The following is a 24,118-nucleotide window of genomic DNA, read 5'->3' on the forward strand; positions in this document are numbered from 1 at the left end:
TCTGGAAGTCAAAATTCTCTGAATGAATGTTATATACCTTTTAGGCGTAATGAAGCTTGAGCACACATTGGCTTTCTGTAAGAGAAGATAACATGAGAAACCTTTTTCCATCTATAAATTTAAACCGAGAAGTCATCCCTTAAGACCAAAGGCATTCTTTCTTTCTCTCTGAACTTAAAACTTAAAACCGAAAAACTGATCTAGCTAAAAAACAGAAGACCAGATTACTCACACGTATGCCCTGCTTCTGAATTCACTCAGCAGAAATCCATGTGGACAGATATGAGAGAAGATGTGTTAAAAAAAAAATGGTTAAAGGGAGGCGATTGCTCTGAGAGTTTACCTGTGCCTGTCTCCTTTCATTTCCACTCTGGCCATATGGTCCTCTTCAGGCCTTTTTCATCCATGAGGCCACCACCAGCTGATTATGTAAAGAAAATACAGGCTGTCTTAATTTAGCATCTTTGAAAGCTCAGCAGACAGTACAAGGAAAGCAGTGTGTTTTTGAAAGAGCGATTGTTCTAGCAGAAATTGAGCTTCACTATTAAGTGAGTATGGCAAGAAAATCAAATGAGAAGTGTGATGGAATCGCCACTACATAGCGGTATCGTGTAATGTCAACATACTTAATACAGGTTCCCGTTTTCGGTGTGAATGATTCATCTGTGCATGCATGTTATTCTAAAGATAAAAGGTATTTTTGTAATCGCACTGAGAAATAGCAGTTGTTCAAGTGTATATACTTTATTTAAAGTAGCAGGAATTATATATATATATATATATATATATATATATATATATATATATATATATATATATATATATATATATATATATATATATATATATATATATATATATATATATATATATATATATATATATATATATAAAAATACAGTAAAACAGTAATATTGTGTAACACAACGTACTGATCCCCTGGTTAAACTTATTTACAGTTTAGATTAACCAAACATTTTTGTCAGTTTCATAATTTCACATGACCAAGAATAAACGATGCAAGATCAAGGGGGTCTGTCTTTCTGTCTCTTTGACATCCCTTTCTTGGTCAGTTGACTAAAACCCCAAGACACTCTGTCCTCAAACATCCCAAGCCAGGGACTGACTCTAGAGGCCTGCACTCCCGCGGGACCCAACGCAACAAGAACAATTAACATAAAATACAATAAAAACTATTTACAGGCACGACAATAGGTGGAGCGTGTGTAAGGCTTGGCAAGGCTTAGCCTTCCCCTGCCTACTGTTGCTTCTGATTACTTTTGGAGGGAAAAGCTGCCCATGAATGCTGATCTTGGATCAGTTTTCTCCATAATAATAGCATTTGGGTGAAACAGATTTGGCAAGAGATCCAGTACATATCTGTGTTGGCGCTCTGGAGATCATCAAAGGTTTCTTTTTACACATTTTTGCAGCATTGAGCAATGTAGCCAATCATAGACATTTCTGTTTTTTTCTTAAACACAATAGCCAATCAGAGGTGTTTGAATCCACTCACCGATCAAAACACCAGAGTTTTTGTTCAGAGTTCTGCACGCTCGCGAATCCTCTCATTATGACAAAGTGTAGCCATTATGAGAGATTCTGTGCAGTCAGCTTCATTAATTATAACAGAACTGTGGGTTCATTTTAGATTAGATTAACTAAAATGAGTGACAGCTTTTCATTGATTATAAAGGGAGCACTCTTTGCCTTGCCATATCATGCATGCAGTAGCCTATATTTGCTTTGCTGTTGAAATTAACAGTGGTTTGTGAGTGTAGATGCTTTATTAACAAATCATTTTTGGGAGAGTTTATGCTGGGTTGTGTAGGTCGTTGCTAGGTGGCCTAACTTGAAACTCTTTCATGAAAATTTTATTTATGGATACTTGTTAAGAAAACATGAATGTTGTGGGTTGGGGAGGAAGAAGGTAACATATTTTTGCGGGAGCAGGACAGAAAAATCCATATTTTGCAGGCCTCTAACTCACACTACAACCAAAGAAAGCAAGTAAACTACACAAACTTCCTGAATAAAGCCATTTGGAGAGGCCAGAACAAAGTCAGTCCACCAGAGACAAAGTCAAATCCTTCACAGAATCGCACTGCAGTGATGAAGCTCACACGAGTAGAAGCAAATTCAAAAGGTGTTTTCTTGACTTCAGAGCCGTATTGATTTTGAACAAAGTTTTCAGCTCAAAGCTTTCAGGTCCTTTGCGGTTTCTGCTTGCTTAATGCAGAAGCAGAGTAAAACATGAGTACTCATAATCCTTTGGGTGAAAATAAAGCTTTCTCAGGGGTGAGGGGAACCTGGACTGTGATTTGATCAGTTCACTGACCTTGAACAAACTTGAGAGGAGAATAAATTCAGTGTCTGTTTGTTAGTTCCACTTATGGTACATATTGTTTAATGAGTGTTTTAATTTCATTTTGGAGTGTATTTGAATGACAGCATTTATAATTATTTGGGCTGTCAATTTAATAAATGTTGGAATTGATTCAATTATGTGATATGCTAATTTATGATATTAAATGAAAAATGAAAATGAATGTATTAAAAGCTTGAACTGCTGTGATGAGAAAAAAATCCTATAGATACAATTGCAATTAATTATAAGGCATGATTTAATTGCCTTAATTTATAGCTTTTTAAATTAATTATACTGAATTAAAGCGTTAAATTGACAACCTTATAGTTATAATAGCCCTTTAAATTGGATACAACATATTTATATCCCAGTGATTTCGGTCTTCTTTAAAATTACAATTTAAAATAACTGTTTAGTGTTTACTATTTTAATATATTTTAAAATGTAATTTATTCCTGTGATGCAAAGCTGAATTTTCAGCATTACTCCAGGCTCACATGATCCTTTAGAAATCATTCTGTGTGGATTTGGTGCTCAAGAATTTTTATTTTATTTCAATGCTATTATCAAACAGTGCTGCTTTTTGTGAAATATATTTGTGAATGAATGGATTTATTTGAAATGGAACATTTTTACATTATTACACAATATTCTCTGTCCCTTTTGTAGTCTTCTTAATGTCATTAATTAATGGAAAAATACACAGTAACAATGAGGAAAAGCATCACATTGTCCCAGGCATCATTTCCAGGTGGGGACAAGGAAATCTTCACGGTCAGGGGTCGAAAGAAGGAGACATGATGAAACTCATTCCTTTCCCCTGCTGTGCTGACCTTCCCTGACCTCCCTTCACAAACTCACCGGGTCAAAGAGCCCAACCCCAGGGATGCAAGTGTGCGTGTGTGTTATGAGTGCTTCAGCTGCGTTATTGAATTCTCTCATTTCCGTCGCTAATCAGGCTCAGAATCCGTTCGAGAACACCTCTGAGACATTGGAACAGCAGTGTGTCTGTTGTCTCTCTGATGTCATGCTCAGATTAAGGGGTCGGAGGTCCAGCAGAGAGGGGTGTGTGTGTGTGTGCGTGTGTGTGTGTGTGTGTGTGTGTTCAGAGGAAAGTGGGAGAAGCAGGATATTGCTTTAGAGTGATAACACGACCTCTGCGAATGACACTGACACGTGTTTGTCAGGAACTTGACGAAGCTTATCTTGATGCATGTCCTTACTTATTCAAGTATATTTTTCATAGATTTTTAAGCCAGTTGTTATTGTTTGCTGTAGTGTGTCAGTGGGAAATATCAGTTTACATTTCCAAACATTCCTTTTGCCATTAATTGTTATAATTCAGTTAGATTTTTGTAAACATAAGGAGTCTGACAATAGCCGGTATGCTCCACACAGAGATCTGATCTCACCATCATCGAGTCCATCGGACGGTTATTACATGAAGAAACAGATGAAACTGAGACAGAATAAATCCAGAAGAACTGCTGCAATGTCTCCAAGACGCTTGAAGAAACCTAACTGCAAAGCTACAGTACTGTGAAACGTTTTAGGCACTTCTGTAAAAAAGCTGAAACGTGAGGATGCTTTCAAAAATGTCATTAATGGATTTTATTTATCAACGAACTCAATATTTGGTGGGACCACCCTTTGGTTTAAAATAGCTTTTGTCCTAGGTACACGTGCACATAGTTTTTCAGGTCGCTGAAAATGTTCTTTATCTAATCAGGGTTTGTTTTATCAAAACAGGGATTGTTTGTCTAATCTACCCAGGCCGTAATATGCGGCCTTGTTAGATGATGATCAACGATATTTGCTACACCTGTGACTTGTCATGTTGTTTTGGCTCATCAGTACAATAGTACGGAACCGCTAAAGGTACCTATGCAAAAATAAAAAATATACAGACGTTTGCGTGCGCACGAGAAACATTTGTATGTGCACAATAATTTTAGAATAACTTTTCACGTGTGCGTGGGAAGTTTTTGCAGGCTCACGCGTTACAATTTCCTGTTTATGTATACTATAACCTTTCCGTCACTGCCATTACTATAAAAAAATTAGAGTATGGATGCGCTTGAATTAAAGATCTATTTTATCAATTTTGCTTTTGTTTGGACAGTATATCTCTAATATTATGACGGCCTTATGTCCGATTTAACACATCCTGAAATGGACTGATGCCACAATACAGCTGTTTGATTTTGTCCTATTTGCCAAGTTCAAGGGTGCATAAAGATTTGGTTTTGTCGGGACAGTACGCCATATTTCAAGGCCTTATATCAGCTTTAACAAAGCAAATTTAACTCTGACGGAAAAAATTAAGTGGCACAATTGTTTTCAGAAATAATAAATTGGAAGAAGAAATGTGTCTTGAGCAAATCAGCATATTAGACTGATTTCTGGCTGCATTTCTTGCCATCACAAGAGTTACATATTCTGCTGCGCCACTGCTCTAACCCTTTTTTTCCCCATTGCATAAACTATAAAAGTCAAGCGTCCCATGTGACTGTTTTTTTTAATGTCTTTCACAATCTCGACACGGTGTAAGTTCGCAAACATCCATGTCTAACATTAAACAGCACTGGCTGTGTATAGTGTAGGCATCACTGTGAGTGCAATACATTGATTTAAAGTTTCACATCGCTGCTTTGGGGATTTAAATTATACAGTGTAAATAAAAAATATATCACTGTTTTGCAGCAGGTCTGCAGATAACTTCATGCACTGTTAATCAAGTGAATCGTGAGAGCGTGCTATGATAATGTGTCTCAGACTGGAATCAGTATTATTTAAGGTGTAAATTGCATTGGAGGTGTATTCACTTTTTTTCTCACACAATTCTCTGGAATATTTGATTCTGGTCAAATAGTTTTATATGATTAAATATTCTTTCCATTTTATCTCACATCATTCTGAAATTCACATTTATTTATTTGGTAAGTAGCATATAAGAAGTAGAATTTACAATCGTCTTACATGCAAATTCCATTTTCAGTTTATTATTTTATTTGTGTGATATTTTTGCAATTTTTTGTTGTGTTTGCAAGAAGTCTGTTACATTTTGAATGATTTAAATCATGCTGTAAAAGTGTGTAATTATAGCAGCATTAAGCACTGGAATTGCTAGACACATTTCCTGCTGCTCCATTGAACGTTACACATCAGATCAAAAATCATCAGGTTAAAAATAAAAGATTCCATAACCTCGCCCTGAAGAAATTCCTGATTATGATTTGCTTGTTTTCATTTCAGGGTCAGAAAACTGAAGCGGAGAAGTTCTTTCTCAAGGCGATCGAGCTGGATCCTACTAAAGGAAACTGCTATATGCATTATGGTTGGTAATGCTTTATTTCATCTCTCCTAACCGTGCCCACATAGGCTGAAACGACATTAGCTAGTCATCCAGTAATGCAAAAATAATGAGGTCATATGGATCCAAACATTGCATCTGCTCTAGCTTTGCTGATGTAGTGAAATTTGTGAAATACTTTTTATGATTTCACTAAACTGCGTATTGGCCATAATTGTTCGCATTTAGCTCTTTAGCTGACATTAGTTTTGTAATTGCGGTTACGTTTCTAGGCTTTTTCACAGCAAGATAGATGGTGCTGTGCAGGAAGGCATTGTTTCGGTGTTATCTGAAGCGTACCTGGAATACAGATGTTATTCCAGTGAGACGAAACCACCCACGTCTCGGCGAGCAAAGAGATAACGAGACCTTATTTCTCTATGGAGAAAGCATACGAGTGTGCATGTGTGTCTGCATGAACATGGTTTATCCAAATAATAGCCTACATCCATTTTCTCCAACTAAGACTCCGATTATTAGAGCTCAGTTTACTATATATATAAGAGCAGATTTAAAAACAGTAAGAGAATAAGCCTGTCTGATCACAATGGGAAGTGAATTCCATAGTGTAGGTGCACAAGTGGAGAAGGCCCGGTCACCCATAGAGCGTAGATGGGTAGAAGGAACAACTAAAAGACCCAATTCAGAGGAGCGGAGATCACGTCTAGGCTGGTAAACAGTTAAAAGTTCAGAAAAGTAATGAGGCGCCAAGCCATGTAGGGCCTTGTAAGTCCGCATTAGAATTTTAAAATCAATCTGGAACCTGACAGGAAGCCAGTGCAATGACTAAAACTGGAGTGATGTGTTAAGCAGATATATACATATATCTTTTACAATATTTTAGTTTAGTTCAAACACCTTTCTTAAATTAATATTGTGCATCACATCCTTATTTTTAGTGTTAATTTTTACATAGTTCATTTGTGTCCTGTTATTTTCATTCTTTTTAGTCCATTTAACTGTTATTGAAATGTTGATGAAAATAACATTTTGGTTGATTAAACCAAACTGTAAACATTAAAAAATATATATTCTAAGTGCATTATTTATATTGTAGATGTATGCCATCATATTTTTATCTACAGTATTTGCTTTAAAGTTACAGTAGTTTCAAATTTAATGTTGAAAAAAGTTAAATTGTCTTTAGGATGCATTTTTGCTTTATCTCGGAATATGCGTCTTCCTAGTATCGTTTTTCCTCATATCCTAGATTTCCATAGTTGACCTGTCCCTGGATGCTCCCATGTATGGATTTAGTCCAGAAAAACACAGCATCACTGACTAACCCCAACAATGTGTTTTCCACTCAATCGCTGCCAAGGCATCTGCGTAATATTATTTAGTACGTGTCTGATCGGACTTCTTTAGAACACGTACTATCCAAAGGCCGTGAGGAAGATCTTCTATTTCCTTCTATTGTTCTCTGGTGTATAACCACCGTCCTGGAGAACGTGCCTTCTTCTTTGTATTTTCCTTTTTGCATGATATACCACATTGACATTTACCATAGGGAGAAAGCTGCTTTATGCCAGATTTGTGCCACCCAGACATGCCTTAATTGTTTAACCCTTAAACGCATACCTCAGTTATTTAGTGACCTGGGACGTCATTCACTACCTTCCACCTCATTCATTAATTTGAAGTTAGACATCAACCTTCTTAGTATTCCTCAATCAATTCATTATAAACAATATAAGAATAAAAAAATAATGAAATTATAAAAGAATGCCTGTTTTCCCATTTATTTGTTTTGTAAAAAATCACATAGGGTCGCCAATGACCCGAGGTGTGTAACAGTGTAAGTATATTTTTTTTCTGCTGAACAATAATTGAATCTTTGATGACTGAATAAGTGCAATTCACCTTTATTCCTCAATGTGGCAATGTCTGATACACAATGATGAAGTGACGTTTCACTCATAGTTAACTTACCTCAGCCAAAAAAAAAAAGATTAGGAAGTATCATCAGCAAAACTTGAAATGGCTCTGAGATTCACTGCAGTGCAAGTACTGTCACTTAGACCCGAGTATGTAATAATGATTGGCGAAACATTCATGCATTAATGCAAGGTTAAAGTGCCACAATTATGCTTTTATACAGGTCTCTAATTTTGTTTTGGAGGTCTCTTACAATAGGTTTAAGTGCATCAAGAGTCAAAATACACTTTAATTTTCTCATAATATACATCACCTCTTTTCTCACAGAGTCTGAAACAGTTAGATAAAGGATTCGGTCTCTCTAAACCCCTCCTTTCCGTAAGTGTACTCTTATTGGTCAGATCTGTTGCCTATTTGTTGTAATTGGTCTAAGGCTTGTAGCGCGTGTTGGAAACTAAACGGCAATTACCGTATCTAACACTGGAAGCTTCCTCAGCACTTGTATACACAGTGATATGAACAGTAACAATAGCGTTGATTTTACCGTATCAATTTAAGTCCAGTAATGAAACATTGAAAAAAAATCGCTGATATGACTTGAGCTGGATGTTCTATGTGGTAGACATTTTTTTGCGGGCAGTCAATGAAAACCATAGACTGGCATTATGCAAAATTGTTACGAACATACGTAAGTTGATGCAGGAAGTTAGACTGGAATTAATGACAAGATGACTAGTTTCAGGCAGTTCAGTATCAGTTCTTTCTTTTTGGGAGACAATAACACTTTGATCTTTAAACTTTGCAGCCTTTTTACATTCACAAGCCGCTATATTACACACTACATAAAAAGGTAATAGCCGGTAAAATGCATAATTGGGGCACTTTAAGCTTTCTTCCTTTGCATAACATCACTTTTTATGTTTCTTCTTTGGTCCATTGCTATTTGGGAAAAAATGCTTGGTTTTGGCCCAGCAGTGTTCAGGAGTGTGGAGAGCCACTTCGCCAAATAGCAACAGGCTGTTTATTCCACTTCAGTCTTGACCGATGCCTCTAGCAACGATACTGCAGAGGTTTCAGATCGCAGTCGGTCCCCTTTCCACAACCTTACAGGAGTAAGCATTTAATTTGTCACGGAAACATGCCTATCGGAGAAATCTCAATTGGACAAATGGTCTGTCAGATGGTTTGCGCGGCGTGCAGCACCCTTGCTATCTCATGTTTCACAGAATCATTGAGAGGGCAGACCAAACTATCCGTCCCACAGCCAAAGGAAATATTTCACATTTGTCTTTGCGAGGGAGTAAAAGCAAATATAAAATGAAATTCCCCCTTTTCTTCCTCAGGTCAGTTTTTGCTGGAGGACTCGCGGCTTTTGGAGGCTGCCGAAATGGCAGAGAAAGCCGCCCAGTTGGACAGTGAAGAATTTGATGTGGTTTTCAGTGCAGCTCACATGCTCAGGTGAGAAGGACATGCTAAATCCATATAGACAACATTTTTTACTATGATTAAATACCCTGGACAAAGCATAAATGTTTCCTGTAGCAATCATCCTGGTTCAGTTCGGTTGGTTCTATTGAATTTGAAAGACAGGATGCAGAATTGACTGAATTGTAATTTAAAGGAAATGTTCTTCCACCCAGGTCCAGATTGGTTTCTCTGCAAGGTCAATAAAAACCTTGCCAAAACGTTCAAGCGAGAACGTCTTGACAAACTTTTTACACTATTTATAGTTTAATATATATATATTTACAAACTGGATTTATATGAATTTCAGTTTTTTAATTCTGCTCCCTTAAATTCAAATTGCGGTTCCACTTTAGCTATGTTCACAGTGTCAATCCAATTCCAATTATTTTCCACGGCCACACTGTGTATCGCAACTGTTCAGATCTGATTTATGTATCCCATGGCGCTCTTTCGTTTTCCGAAATATCTACATTTGTTTCTATGGCAATGACATTGAGTTGGTTGGTATGTGCCAAAAATATCAACAACAACCACAACATAGATGGGTTTGCAATGCAGAAGATGTTTTATTTACAACATAATGTGTAGACGTGCTGGACTACTGCATCTGAAACGTAGGGAGGCTGACTTTATTCCGTTCCGTCATCTCCACCGGTTTCAAAACATGTCTCTCTTGTCATTTTCTGCTCGTCCGGCACTTTGCAACAACACAACCTTGTTTCTGCAGCAACTTTCAGCATGTTTCCTATAACAACGTCTGACATTTAAAGCAACACTGTGTAACTTTTTTGGTTTAGTCTTAGCTAAAAACACTTAGTTCTTTCAAAAATATATGTGCTCATTAATGTATATTTACTTCTTTCAAGTAATAAAGTATTCTCGTAAATTTATAATATGCCATTGAAAATACATACGGGTGAGGGGTTCGAATGCCGGTCGCCATGTTGCCCCTCCATCTTGAAAGTACATCAGCCAAAGAGGGACATACCCGTAAATTCAAGCTTCGCCTTTCGCGTTTTAACACTCGATGGCACCGTGTCGAATGTGGACGAGGTCGAACTGGAAGCCATGTTAATCTTGGACTAAATCGGCCACCGTATATTGCATCTTATCGGTTTTCAATCTGATATGCTCAAAAATCAGTCTTATCACAGCTTCAGTTTTCTACCATAATAATAATTCGGTGCAAATCCAGAAATTGAACTCAAGTTTAACCCCTAAGAGTCTGAGCTGTTTTGGGGCCCTTCAGAAGTTTTGACATGCTCTGACATTTGTGTTTTTTTTTCAGTTGCTTATAAACACATTAATGGCAAAAGTGTAATTACACTGTATTCAGCACAAACTGGGCTACCATAATATGTGAGCAACGTGTATGTACATGCTTGTATTTTTGAGAGAAAAATGTTTATGCATGGTTTTTAAAAAAACAAAAAAAAAAATTTTAAATTAAGGCCTCAAAACACACAATAGATATGTGTCCACAAGACTTTTGACTAATGGGTGTTGTTGCCTAGAGTTTTTGCTTCAAACTGATGTGAGAATCATTGAGCCTACTCATTCACATAAACTGATTTAAAAATTTGTAAGACAGTTTTTCTTTGCGAGGAGACGTGATATCTAATGAATAATGATGGATATCACCTGAGAGGACAAAAGAACATAATATCCCGCATAATGAGCTGCATAATGAATGAGCTTAATTCAGGTGTGTTACTGAGAGCAAAGGACATATATTATATATTGTACTTATCTAGTAAATGCGTCTTGATTTAAGAATGTTTAAATATTTAGACTAGAAACAAGACAAAAATTGTCTTGAGAGCAAAAAAAATTTAGAGCATTTTTTCTACTTTTTTGTACAATTTTTTTTGTTTTTGAAAGTAGTCTCATGTTAAACAATTTAATAATAAATAATTAAAATTAAGATACAATTTATACAAAACGAAATTCACTGTAAAGAAAGCAATTCACTTTCTACAAAACAAAAAAAATCACTTTCTACAAAATAAAACTCCAGAATCATTTATTTAGAATGTAGTCAACAAAGGCCTATTATATTTTAAATGATCAAAAGATTTGACTACACTGAAAAAAATGCTCTTGTCAATTTGATTATGAATGGTGCAGAAACCTTTTTATTTTTACGATGAACAATATTGGTCCTGTGTTGCGTTGCCACTTTGATGTCCAATGAAATATCTGGATCCTGAGGCGAAACCAGTTGAGAACCGCTGCATTAGAGGATGTTTTTCTATCTTGCCCTCTGTCTCTCTTTCTCTTACTCTTTCCACATACCCAGTTGTATGGATGCTTTCTTTCTATTGCAGTGCACCGCAGGACATGTAATGGAAAGCCTGCATTAATACCCTTGCCTCAAGGTTTCTGTTGAATACACTTCTCATAATTACTACATGGAGTTCACATGGTATATAGTTACACATTTCCTAAAAAATATTACAACCCTTCAGCAGATTTTGCATGGGGCTTTATGCTACACGAAAACTTGGTTGTTAATTTCTGTCTTAGGCCATGTCCCCTGCCTTTATTCTGGCTTGCGGTCCAACTTATTTGAAGATCAGGTTCCTGTTGTGTTTGTCTTGGAAGGACATGTAGAAGGGTCTCAGATGGGGGGTGGATGTGAGTGGGGTGGGGAAGTACGAGGCCGCTTCAGATGTGCGGCATTTTCTTACGGCTCTCAGGGGCCCGTCTGCACCGACAAGTTTGCTTCCTTACTATCAGTTTCATTGCCCTCTTCAAACGGCCGCTGGTTATTCTAAACCCCAGCCAAACTGTGTCACTGCCACGCTAAGGAAAAGTTCCAAACAAGTTTTCCCATGTTGTTTGTTTGTCTATAAAAGTATCATATTTAGTCGAGACAATTCATTATACATGCTGCACATTTTTTCCTTTTTTTTGTTGTATTTTTAGCAGTAATTCTTTTAAGGGGGATACATTTATAAAAGCATCTTCTTAGAGAGGATTTTAGCGTTCTGACAGTCTTGACAGTCTACGGCATGCTAAAACCCTCTCCTTCAACTCGCGCCCATATTTAATCTCCTTTAAAGCACCACTTTTGTAACAAATTCACCTCCTTCCACAACACATTTCAAGACAATTGCTGTCTGATTTCAGACAAATTGCCTCCTTTGAGCATTGTTCCCATTATTATCCATAATCCATAATTTTTGTAATGGATTTCTATAGCTTTGTACAATAAAATTTTACCATTGAAGCGCTCGTGTAATGCAGTCTTAGATGGTTACATCAACAAGTCATGAATTATTTTATGCTTTTTCTCTGAATGTTGGTGACCACTTTGGAATGATATAATGAGCAGATTGCGGTGGGATGGAGGAATAGTTTTGGTTTCCAGAAATTAAACATTTGTTTTATTGTATTTTGGAGGTTTAAATCTGACCTAGGGAGGTCCAGTTGATGCTGTCTTTTAGATTGTCACCATATATTGCAGTTGTGGAATGTGGTCATGGAGACCAGTCCAGTCCTAATACTGTTGGGTTTTGACTTTATGTTAAGGGTGGTCACTTTCCAACTGATGATTATAAGGGAATTCTTTGTCCCTGCAGACAATTGTGGTTATGATCAAGTCATGTTTTATTGCGTGCATGTGAATGTGAAAATTACACAGACTCGTCGTTTGGGAGGAAAGGATTGTAAAACAGAATTGTGGATGGTGAACAGTAACACATGGTTCTGCTTAAATGCTTAAGTCTACTGTTGAGAACCGGTCATCCCATAGATTTTTGTGTGACTTTTTATCTTAGATTTTTCTTTATGTAACTTTTTTATCTTTAGATTTTCAAAATAACATAAAATTTTTACCCTTGTATGTTCAAGGAAGGTCAGGCCATTAGGGAAAATTCAAGGTTTAAGAATGAAGATAAATTATTAATTTTTCAAAATGGTTACATCTAAATGAGGTTATTAAACTTTAAAATGAAGGCAGCTGTATATTTTAAGACTCATTTATACTGCATAAGAAGAAAAAAAACAATGCAAAAAAAGTGTACTAAATAATTTAATATTGTAAATGATTAGAAAATATTGTCATTCAATAATTAAAATGTTTCAGATATGTTTTCAAAGTCACTTTATTTTATTTATTTGTTTGTTTTACATTTTTATACTTCTTTTTTCTTCTGCTGACCCCCAGAAGCCGACTGGACATCACCGCAATTTGAAAAGGACTGATCTAGATTGGCTGTATTTATAAATAAGCCGCTCATTTTAAAATATTCCTGGTCTACTTACATTTTGTCATGACATCTGCTCCAAACATTAGAATGCCCATGATAACTTTTATTAACTTTACAATAAGTAAATTCTCTTCACCAGCTAATTACTCTTCGACTGCGATGCCATATAAATATACAGAGTCTGCAAAAACGGAAGTTCAAACACAAATTCTAGGGAATGACAATACCATTTTTAGCTGTTCAAAGTTCACCATGACCCAAACCATTTTCCCACACAGCACTTTATTACATTTTTTTGTCTTTTTTATTCATAGTATATCAGAGGGCAGGAAATTCAAATGTGAGGAGTTGAGAATGGGATTGGGAAATGTTGCAAGCTGAATTCAAACGTGTGTCGCCCACATTAGCAACCAAGCATGTGTCTGAAATGCTGTACAATAACTCTGTCCTTTTTAACCTATTCCATCTTCAGCTTTACTTGTAGAAATTTCCTCCCGAATTGTATATTAATTCTGTCTTCTTTTATCTTCTTCCTTATTCATCTTTCTCTCCCGTGTCAAGGTTGGAACTGGAATGTTTTCCACAGACATAATTTATCCGTCATCTCATTGCTTGAATGTTTCATGTACAGTCCATCCTATTTTCTCTTAATAAAAAGCTATTTCTTGAAACATTTAACCTTAGCTCTTTTCAGCAAAAACAATTTTTTTAAGGAGGAAGGAGGGTCTATAAAACTCGCCAGAATAAGAAAAGTGGTCATCTATCATAAATCTTTGGCTCTTTCATCATTACAACTCGGCCTGTCTTGGCCAACGGTCATTGTCTCCATATTGAACTCACTTCACAAAGAACATATTGCTACCAGAAGGTACAAGCAGCTAGAGGATGCATGTGGGGTGTTTTTACATGAAAAAACTAAACTATCTTTAGGTTGTAAAGAAGCTAAAGATCTTCAAAGAACATCCAGAAGGTTGTAGGTCATGACCTAAGAAATAAGGGCACTTTTCTCTGCTCAAAAATTGTGAAGTCGGGCAGTTTTATAACCCTATTTGGCTCAGCTTTTCCATGGCATTAAAGTTAGTCAACAAATGGTCCCTGGTTTAATGGCCAGCAATAAACCTGTGCGACAGGATGAAGTAACACACAATGTTTATTTGCTCTTTCAGGCAAGCCAGCCTCAATGATGCTGCTGAGAAGTACTACGGACAAGCAGCCAGCCTGAGACCCAATGTAAGTACCCAAGCAGTGCTGCACATAGGACATGTGCTATCCGAACACATGGTGGTTGACTTGAATTGATTGGTGTGACTCAACGGCTCCCCATAAGTTGTATCAGTGCCCAAATGTACAAGCTCTGCTGGCGGTTTTGGGGTTTGTTTTCACAGCATCAGTCTCCAAGAGACGCAGTGTGTCAGAAAAGTGTACTGTGAGGTTCGCAAAACACACAGTTGTTTGATTTCTTTGGAATATGTGAATGCGTTTGATGTTTAGTGTGCAGCTGCCTGAAAGGAAGTGGCCTTGTAAACCAAAAATAAGTGTAAAATGGTAGAATTAATGTAAAAAAATGTGACACTGGACCACTAAACCAGTCATATTTGTGGCAATAGCCAACAATACATTGTATGGGTCAAAATTATCGATTTTTCTTTTATGCCAAAAATCAGTAGGATATTAAGTAAAGATCATGTTCCATGAAGATATTTTGTTAATTTCCTTCTGTAAATATATTAAAAATATATATTGTTAGTAGTAATATGCACTGCAATTGGACAACTTTAAAGGCAATTTTCTCAATATTTAGATTTTTTCACCCTCAGATTCCAGATTTTCAAATAGTTGTATCACAGCCAAATATTGACCTATCAAACCATACATCAATGGAAAACGTATTTAGTCAGCTTTCAGATTATGTATAAATAATATATTGACCCTTATGACTGGTTTTGTGGTCCTGGGTCACAAATCTGAAGAATTTTTGGAAGGCTGATGGGAGGCTTAAACTTGTTAGGTTGACGTTTAGATTTAATAAAACTGTTTTTTATTTATTTATTATTATAATGGCAGCAAACTGGTAATGAACCCTCATTAAAATAAATGGTTGAAAAAGTTAACCAGATAAAAAATTATGTATTAAAAGATATAATATTATTTATTATATAAAAATAGCTCTGTCCGAGTGATGGTTATGTATGCTTATTTACATAACGTTATTTTCTTTTCTCTGCTCTATATATTATATCTGTGTAGGAGAAAAACAATATTTTGGTATGAAATGTAAATTTACAAAAGTAAAAAATGACTGATATAGTTTTACCCTAAACTCAAGCCACTGTTTGATTTAGCGTTGCTATTGTATTTAAAGCCTTTAGAGGTAATATATGAACTGCCATTGTCAAATATAGTAAACTGTAATTCCTGTGTTTTTTCATTAATTTAAAGTGCAGTCAAACTACACTACGTCTTGAATTCTTTGCTAACAGTAGTAAACCCTAATTTTTTTATTTCAGTATTGTACAGTGTCTGGACTTTTTGCACTGTCTTCAGGGATGTTTGTCTCAGCAGCTGTTTCAACAAAGGTCCCAAGATCCTTTCCACATCTGGTACTGCTGATGCTGTGACTGCATGCCATGATAGTGTTGTGAGGGATACTGTGCGGTTAGAGTGTAGGGTGAAGAGGAAGGAGGGAGGTCAGGAAACTTCTGGAGGCCACAGCGGGGCAGATTCCCCTCCACTGCTCACTTCCTCTCACCTGACAGTATCTAGAAAGGCTCTATGTTGTGGTGATGGTTATTCATAGTTTTTGGCTGGTAAAGGCACAGGACATTCTCTGCAGAAATCGAACCTGGAGAACTATTACACCCTTCTCAAAAGTATACAAACACAAAAATGCACATACAAATAAGAGTTGGCTTGACTTTTAAATCCATTTTGTGAACTAAAATTAGGAGGGTTTTTTTTTTTTGACTCTTTTTTTTTTTATTGATACATAACATGAAGCCGTTTTTACATGTATGCCAGACATATACCATATGAATCTTTTCAATTTTCAAAACAAGCGTTTTGGTTTAAATAAAATAGTAAAAGTAGATTAGTATCTTTCATTAACTGGATAATCCCAATACAGTTTTAACCAAATTATGTATATATTAATGTATAATCATACCATAATGCAAGTTTTTATCAAACCTGAATTTTCAATGCATACACTTTAAAAACTGTCCGTACGAATAGCCACCCAAATGTACAGTGTTAATATAAAGTAATATTTGGTTATACTTTATTTTATGGTGTCCTTGTTTCAGTGTAATTATACATTTAAGTACTGAGTTAAATTAATGACCTACAATTGATTAAATAATTAACTACACTTAATATAGGGTTGGTGTTAGATTAGGATTTGTTTTAGGGTTAGTTGCATGTAATTATGCATAATTTATATATATTAATATAGTAACTACATGTAATCTGTGTAACAAGGGCACTAAATAACTAAAATAAATAGTGTTACCAAATTTTTATTTTACACAGATGTTTTAACCCTAAAACACATTGTATTGTGTTTTAGGGTTAAAGAAAATGTCTGTAAACTTAGGAAACGTCCTTGCAGAACATTGCTAGTACCTTTTCTGTTTTTCTACAGGTTTTTTTCTTACAGTGTACTGGAGCTAGTGCTGAATATGTCTGAATATATTTGGTTTTGAGAGGAAGGTATATGTGTCACCTGAGTGCAGTTAATACCACAGTTTGCAGTTCATTTGTCCCTCAGTCTTGTTTTGAGGTTTGACTTCCCTGTGTTGGGTCAAATAGTGCTAATATATTACTTGCGCTTTGTGTAATTTTACAACGGTCGTCTCTTTCTACTTTTCCGTGTGGAAAACCATGGCAGCTGGCCTAAAAAGTCAGTTAGTTTAAGTTTTATTCTCAAGAGTGTTAGATAATATACAACTCTTTCCCTTCAGAGGTGGCAAGTGAAGCATGTCCAGAAATGGTTTTGTATTAAATCACATTAACTTCTTATAATTATATATTTTAGACATATTTGTGTTTAAATTTTGGTGCTGCAAATGTGTTTTGTATGTCCATGTAAGAACTGGGTTTAGTTTAGGTTCATTTTAGATTTATGCATCTATTGAAAACTCCTTATGTGAGAAGAATCGGCATAGACAACATATTGTTTCCATTGAAGCCTGATGCATTCAACATTACTCATGTAACTTTGACATAAGTAAAACAGATGATGTGCATCCAGGAGAGTTATAGACTGTAGAATAACAGAGTTTCTGGTTAAATTTATGGACGTGAACCTGAAAACATTTCAGAAATCACTAAAATCTTGGCTTGTTTTAGAATAAGCATGCAAAAAATATTATTTGCTTCCATAAGGTGCGGTCACATTAGTGAAATTTTGCATACTAAAAAAGGTCAATTTTCAATAGTGTAGAGGCTCACACTTTCACGTTTTTTGAAGTCACTTTCAAACCACGGTCAGCGACCAATTTTTCCTCGGACAAAACTCCCAATCGCACAAATTCCTATTAGGATGACTGGATTTCACTTGCAAAATTTCGCCGAACAGCGGTAAATGTGACCACACTTTCAAAGTGACTTTTTCCTTAAACTGGTGTTTTTTTTCCCCCACAGTATCCCGCAGCCCTCATGAACCTCGGAGCTATTCTCCATCTCAACGGCAAACTCCAAGAAGCGGAGGCCAATTACCTGCGAGCCTTGCAGCTGAAGCCGGACGACACCATCACTCAGTCCAACCTGCGGAAGCTATGGAACATCATGGAAAAACAGGGCTTAAGGACCATGGCTCCTTGACTTGGACACATTTGATCGAGCACCTTCTCTGAGGTTCTAAAGGATCTGAGCTCTCAGTAATGAGGTAATCGACATCCTAGGGCTGACAAAGAACATCTTCAAAACCTGGGTTACCTCATGGGATGCTTAAGCATGTGAGAGTGGCTTCGTCTGGTAAAGCGGAGACATTCTGGAACAATCTAGAACAGCGGAGCTCCTCGGACGTGTCGGGAGTCCTTAACTTGAAGTGGCCCATAGATACATACTTGAAGTCTCATGATAGATTAGATGTTAATTAGTCAATGCTTAATAGTCTTGAAGGGCAATATTTGCGCCAAAATATTTTGAGACTGAGAAGGAATTGAGAGTGCTACAACCCCCATGAGGCTATACTCTGCATGTACAGTACATTTAAATGTCATTTCTCCATTCATATGATTGGAATCATTAATATTTAATGAGCACATCATGGCTGATGGAAACATGTGGACGCAAAACAAATTCATACCATCTAAACATCATTCAAATAATTAGGTAAATAGGTCAAACATGTCTTTCTAACTGTAAAAAAAAACAAGTTGTGTCAAAATGATTGATGTGTAAGACTTAGGGTGTGTTCACACTTGTAGTTCGGTTCTCTTGGTTCTTTTGGTCTGGACCAAAAAAAAGAAAAACATTTAGTCCTGATTGGCTTAGCATTCACACTGTCATTTTTAAGGCCAAACCTAAAGAAAACGTATTTTGCGGCAAAATGTAACGAACATCCAAAACAAGGACTAAACGCACTCTTCCATTTTGAATATATGATAATTGAGTTTATAAAATGTGTGTCAAAACAGCGGGAGGAATTCCTCCGTTGCTCACAAATGCAAGGGGAGTGCGTTTCTGACGCCTGTACCAAACTGTAATGGGTATCTCATATGTAACATGTAAACGTATCTCATATGATGAGAAAAACAGGTATGCTTCAGCATTCTGTCCATTTTAGGTTGTTTTTGGTTCGTTTCGATGTCTTTGGTCTGTGTAGCGTTCATATTTCAGTCGAATCACTCCAGAGTTCCCTTGGGAAGCGGACGAGACACATCTTTTCAGGGTTCTCGATCAGCTTGTTTGGTGCGCACCAGGGTTCGGATGCCACCGTTCACACTTAATCCTCTGGAGTCTGAGCTGTTTCGGGGCCCTTTAGAAGTTTTGACATGCTCTGACATTTGACAAATGAACTGCACTAACAGAGCAATCGGACCAGAGTTCATTTTAATCAAACCAAACCTGCCAAGTGTGAACACACCCTTAATGACACTGTACATACGAGCACAGATGAGTTTGGTTTGGGATGCAGAATTTTTAGCGAATGCTTTTCACGTTCCGTCAACGTTTTGTCAATCCAGACATGACACACCCACGACACGAGATAACAAGTGGTCTGTAACTTCTGGGATCAAGAAATTGGATCCATTTGCTGTATCTTGCCAAAAACGACAGGAAAGGAACATTTCAATAAGCTATGTAGCCTAAAGGAAATTAGGGAATTGAATTTGCAAGCTTTGCCTTACTTTGCAAAAAACTGTTCTGTGACAGAAAGATTCAGCGTATTTGAACTCCTTGTTGCGTTACTAATAAAAATGCGGATGAAAATTTTTTCATTTGTTAGAATATCACATTTAGCAGAGTGTGTTTATTCACAGTTACACAACCATTCAAAAGTTTGGGGACAGTAAGTTGTCTTTCTTCGAAAGTGACAGTAAAGACATTTATAATGTCACTATTGATTTCAAATAAATGCTGTTCTTTTGAACTGAATTTACTCAAAAATATTAAGCAGCATAACGGTTTTCAACATTGGTTTTAATAAGAACTGATTCTTGAGCACCAAATCAGCATGTTAGAATGATTTCTGAAGGATCATGTGACACTGAAGATTCAGCTTTGTTACATTTGAAAATAAATTATAATTTAAAACATTTGTAATAATATTCACAGTATTACTGTCCAATTTTTGATCAAATCAAATTGGTGAGCAGAAGAGGCTTCTTTCCAAAACATTTTTTAAAAATCCCAAACTTTCGAACGGTAGTGTTTATTAGATCTGGGCCCGTATTTATCAAACATCTGAGAATTACTCATAAGAACATTGTTAAGAAAATTATTGGCTCAAAGCTGCGCTTAAAGGTTAGTTATCAAGGATCTCAATAATACTTTAAGTGAAGTGTAGGACTAAATCTTAAGTATCAGTCTTAGAGTTGATTCACGACACTTTGCTGTGCCACAAATGGGATTTTGGATGATGTCATAGGCATGAACCAATCACTGAATAGATGTCCTTATTTAAGAATATTCTCAGATAAATTCACTTTGAATGCTGAAATTCCTAAGAGGAGTAAACATTCAGCACACCTTAGACAATAAAGAATTTTCAAGACAATACAATATAATATACACATTTGAAATGTGTAAACACGTTTTCCACCATGTCTTAATTAAATATTTTAAACTGGTGTGCTGTTAACTGACCTGCCTATGTATAGCCTAGATTTTTTTATATAATCAGCCACCATGGATTCCAAAAGAAAACCGAACTGGCGTGAGGAAGACGCGCTACTGCTTGCTGAATTAGTTGAACTGCGTAATGTTATAAAAGGCAAGTTCAGCCCAACATTAACCAGCGCTAACAAAGATGATGCCTGCTCTGTCCAAACGATATCGTTTGATTAACTGCTCATTGTCAAACATTTCAAAAGCATTCTTCCTCTTCTAAAAAGATTTGCGCACGTCTCTATCTCCTCAGTGCCATCACAAGCCCCAACTGGCAACTCCTAACCACTTGAGAGACCTCTCGAGCTGTCTTAAATAACTGGGAGAGTAAGAGTGATTCTTAGCTTTAAGAAATTTGATAACTTGCTTTTATACTTAAGTTTGAAAGTAGGAGTACATTTCATGAATTCTCAGCACTTAGACCTAATATGGCACTTTGAGAAGCTTGATAAATACGGGCCCTGAACTTTAGGACAGTGGACATCGACTAGTTCTGCTGGTTCAACAGACTGGAAATTGCAAAGTTTTGACTGGTAACTCCTAACCAAATACAGATACTTTTACTTGTTGCACTCATCTAACAATATACAGCCATAGTTTTGTAAGGGATTGTTTATATGTAATGTTGGTTTAATATTTTTCTTCTATGTTCGAGTGTATAAATGGAGCCTAATATATACAAAATGACACATTACACAGTATGATGTTGTTGCTCAAACAGAAAACAATGAGCCAGAATCACGATATGCGAATTACTTGTTTAAACATTCATTACTTTGTTTCACAATTTGTCTTTTATTCCGTGCTTGTTCCTGATTTTTAACTTGGTGCTCTTATTTGGTGATCCCAACTATTTTTATGATTTTTTTTTGTGATATGAGCCTTCTCACCATTGTTTTAAAGAAACAGTGATTTTTTTTTTCACCCTCAAACCCACATGACCTACTTTCTTCTGTGGAACTCAAGAAAAACAAATGTGGGGGGGGTCATGTAGCTTTTCCTTGCAATTACAATGAAGCTTAAAAAAGATGAAAAGCGCTGTAAAAGTGGTCCATACAACTCATGCGCTATATGCCACATCTTCTGTATATGATAGCTTTGTGTTGGGAACGAATATGGGAATCTCATTTTTATGATTATGATTATAGTTCCCATTCATTGCAACAGCATGGAAATTGGTATGACACAAGGGTGAATAAACAACAGAATGTTCATTTTTGGGTGAACTATCCCTTTAAAGTCCTAACAAATGCCATGTCGGACAGCTGAGTCAGTATTAACTTATTCCTTTTTGTGTTGTCTTGAATCTTGATGGAAAAAAACAAAACAGCTGGCTCTGTGTTATGTCAAAAGTGTATACAAAAATTTCTGATTCAAGATGCCCTTTTTTTAAACACATTTTTTCACTGAACTAATTCATCCATTGTTTCATTGAGACGTGTGTAATGGGAGCATTTTAAAGGGAATAAACCCAGAATTTGTCATGCATTCGTCTTGATGGTCTCAGACGATCCTGTTTCTTCATATTTCTCTATTTCTGTTGTCTTCTTTTTCCTTCCAAAGTTACTGAACTCAAATGCAAACAATAATAACTCAATACAGTCTGATCTTTCTAATATTAATGAATATTAGACCGATTAGAAAATACAATATATATAGAATAGTTATCATGTAATCATAGAGTATATTAAAAGTATATTTCTGCCAAAAGTTAAAATTCTGTAATTATTTACGCACCCTCATGTCATTTCCAAATCCGTATGATTTTATTTATTTAGCAGAACAACAAATACAATTGGATTTTGAAGAACAGTTTGGATCAACATGAGAGTGAGTAAATGATAAAAGCATTGTCATTTTGGAGTTAATTATAATAAATGAATATATAGTACCGGTCAAAAGTTTGGAAACACTATCTTACTATCTTTAATGTTTTTGGAAAAAATCTCTTATGATCATCAAGCCTCCATTTATTTGATTAAAAATACAGGGAAAACGATAATATAGTGAAATATTATTACAATTAAAAAAAAAGATTTTCTATTTTAATGTACTTTAAAATAGAATTTATTTCTGGGATGCAAAGCTCAATTTTCTTCAGCCATTACTCCAGTTTTCAGTCACATGATCCTTCAGAAATCATTATTTGATACAATGTTGTTGTTGTTGTTGTTGTTGTTATTAATGTTGGAAACGGTTGTTATTAATGTTGGCTGTGCTGCTTAGAATTTTTTTTGGAACCTGTGATACTTTTATCAGGATTCATTGATGAATTAAGTTAAAAAGAAAAACATTCATTTAAAATAGAAGTATTTTCTAACAATATAATCTTTACTATAACTTTTTTATCAATTTAACTCATCCTTGCTGAATAAAAGTATTAATTTCTTTCAAAAAAGAAAGAAAAAATTACTGACCCCAAACATTTGAATGGTAGTGTATATTTTTCCAAAAGATTTCTATTTTAAATAAATGTTGTTCTTAAAAAAAAAATCTGGATTCTTTGATGAATAAAAAACTTTGATGCATAAAAAAATATCAAGCAGCAATACTGTTTCCATCATTGATAATAAATCAGCATATTAGAATGATTTCTGAAGTATATGCGACTGAAGAAAATCCAGCTTTACATCACAGAAGTAAATTATATTTTAAAGTATATTAAAATAGAAAACCATTCTTTTAAATTGTAATAATATTTCACAATATTACTGTTTTATTCAGTATTTTTGATCAAATAAATGCAGGTTTGAAGAGCATAAGACGCTTCTTTCAAAAACATAAAAAATAGGACATAAGATTGGAATACCAATCATCTCATGTTGTCAAAGGACATGCATTCTTCATAGTTAGCAGCACATTACCACAGTAAACCATTTGTAATTTTATTCAGTCTCAGTCGTGATTGTCTTGTCTGTCCTCCACAGTGTAAGTTATCTGAGTAGTTTCTAGTGGTACTGGTTGTGACTGCATCAATACTGTGCTGTTTTTAGCTGTACCCAGTGTGTCTGTTAAGATGAGTTTTCACATGGACTCGCACAATGCAGACTTACACGACTAAGACACTTGCACCCGTAGGCGTGTGTGTGCGTGTTTGTCTTTCCTCAGGGATTTTGAGAGGGGATGATATCGAAGTTGGTGCTCTCAGAGCAGAGAAAGAGTTTACTTAATAAAAGTATTTTTTGGAACAGTGCATTTGTATAAATTATCAAGATTTGTAGCCTTTCTTCTGTTTTTGTATAAAGACTGACGTATGTGCCAGATAAGACTTTTTCCCAATGTCACATTTTTTCCATAATAAAGTACCCGGTGTTCTGCTCTCTTCTCCAGACTCTATATCATTGGAATACAAACATTTCAAAAGTCTGTGATCCATTCCCTTTCATCTTGTTTTTGTTTAACGTCATTTAACTTAAATGTTGTGCACCGGTGATGCTTTGACCAATGACTATAACAGATATAGCGTTGAGTGTTTTGAATATTATAGCTGCAAATCTTTAGGGTTAC

General features: G+C 35.8%; 1 protein-coding gene across 2 annotated transcripts in view; it reads left to right on the forward strand.

Moving 5' to 3' along the window:
* The window catches only part of tmtc2b (transmembrane O-mannosyltransferase targeting cadherins 2b), a 125,897-nt gene extending 103,795 nt beyond the window's left edge, over positions 1 to 22,102 (forward strand). Inside the window, exons 9-13 of one of the 2 annotated variants that reach the window (XM_079825509.1) lie at positions 5,624 to 5,705; positions 8,942 to 9,056; positions 14,446 to 14,509; positions 15,787 to 15,879; positions 17,921 to 18,739. In XM_079825509.1, the coding sequence (XP_079681635.1) occupies positions 5,624 to 5,705; positions 8,942 to 9,056; positions 14,446 to 14,509; positions 15,787 to 15,879; positions 17,921 to 18,100 (534 nt within the window). In that variant the 3' untranslated portion in view covers positions 18,101 to 18,739. Of the gene's footprint in view, positions 1 to 5,623; positions 5,706 to 8,941; positions 9,057 to 14,445; positions 14,510 to 15,786; positions 15,880 to 17,920 lie in introns of both variants that reach the window. The other variant, XM_079825510.1, reaches the window with a different exon arrangement.
* Positions 22,103 to 24,118: the final 2,016 nt, after the last annotated feature.

The sequence above is a fragment of the Gobio gobio genome, assembly GCF_949357685.1.
Source record: "Gobio gobio genome assembly, chromosome: 9".
NCBI lineage: Eukaryota > Metazoa > Chordata > Actinopteri > Cypriniformes > Gobionidae > Gobio > Gobio gobio.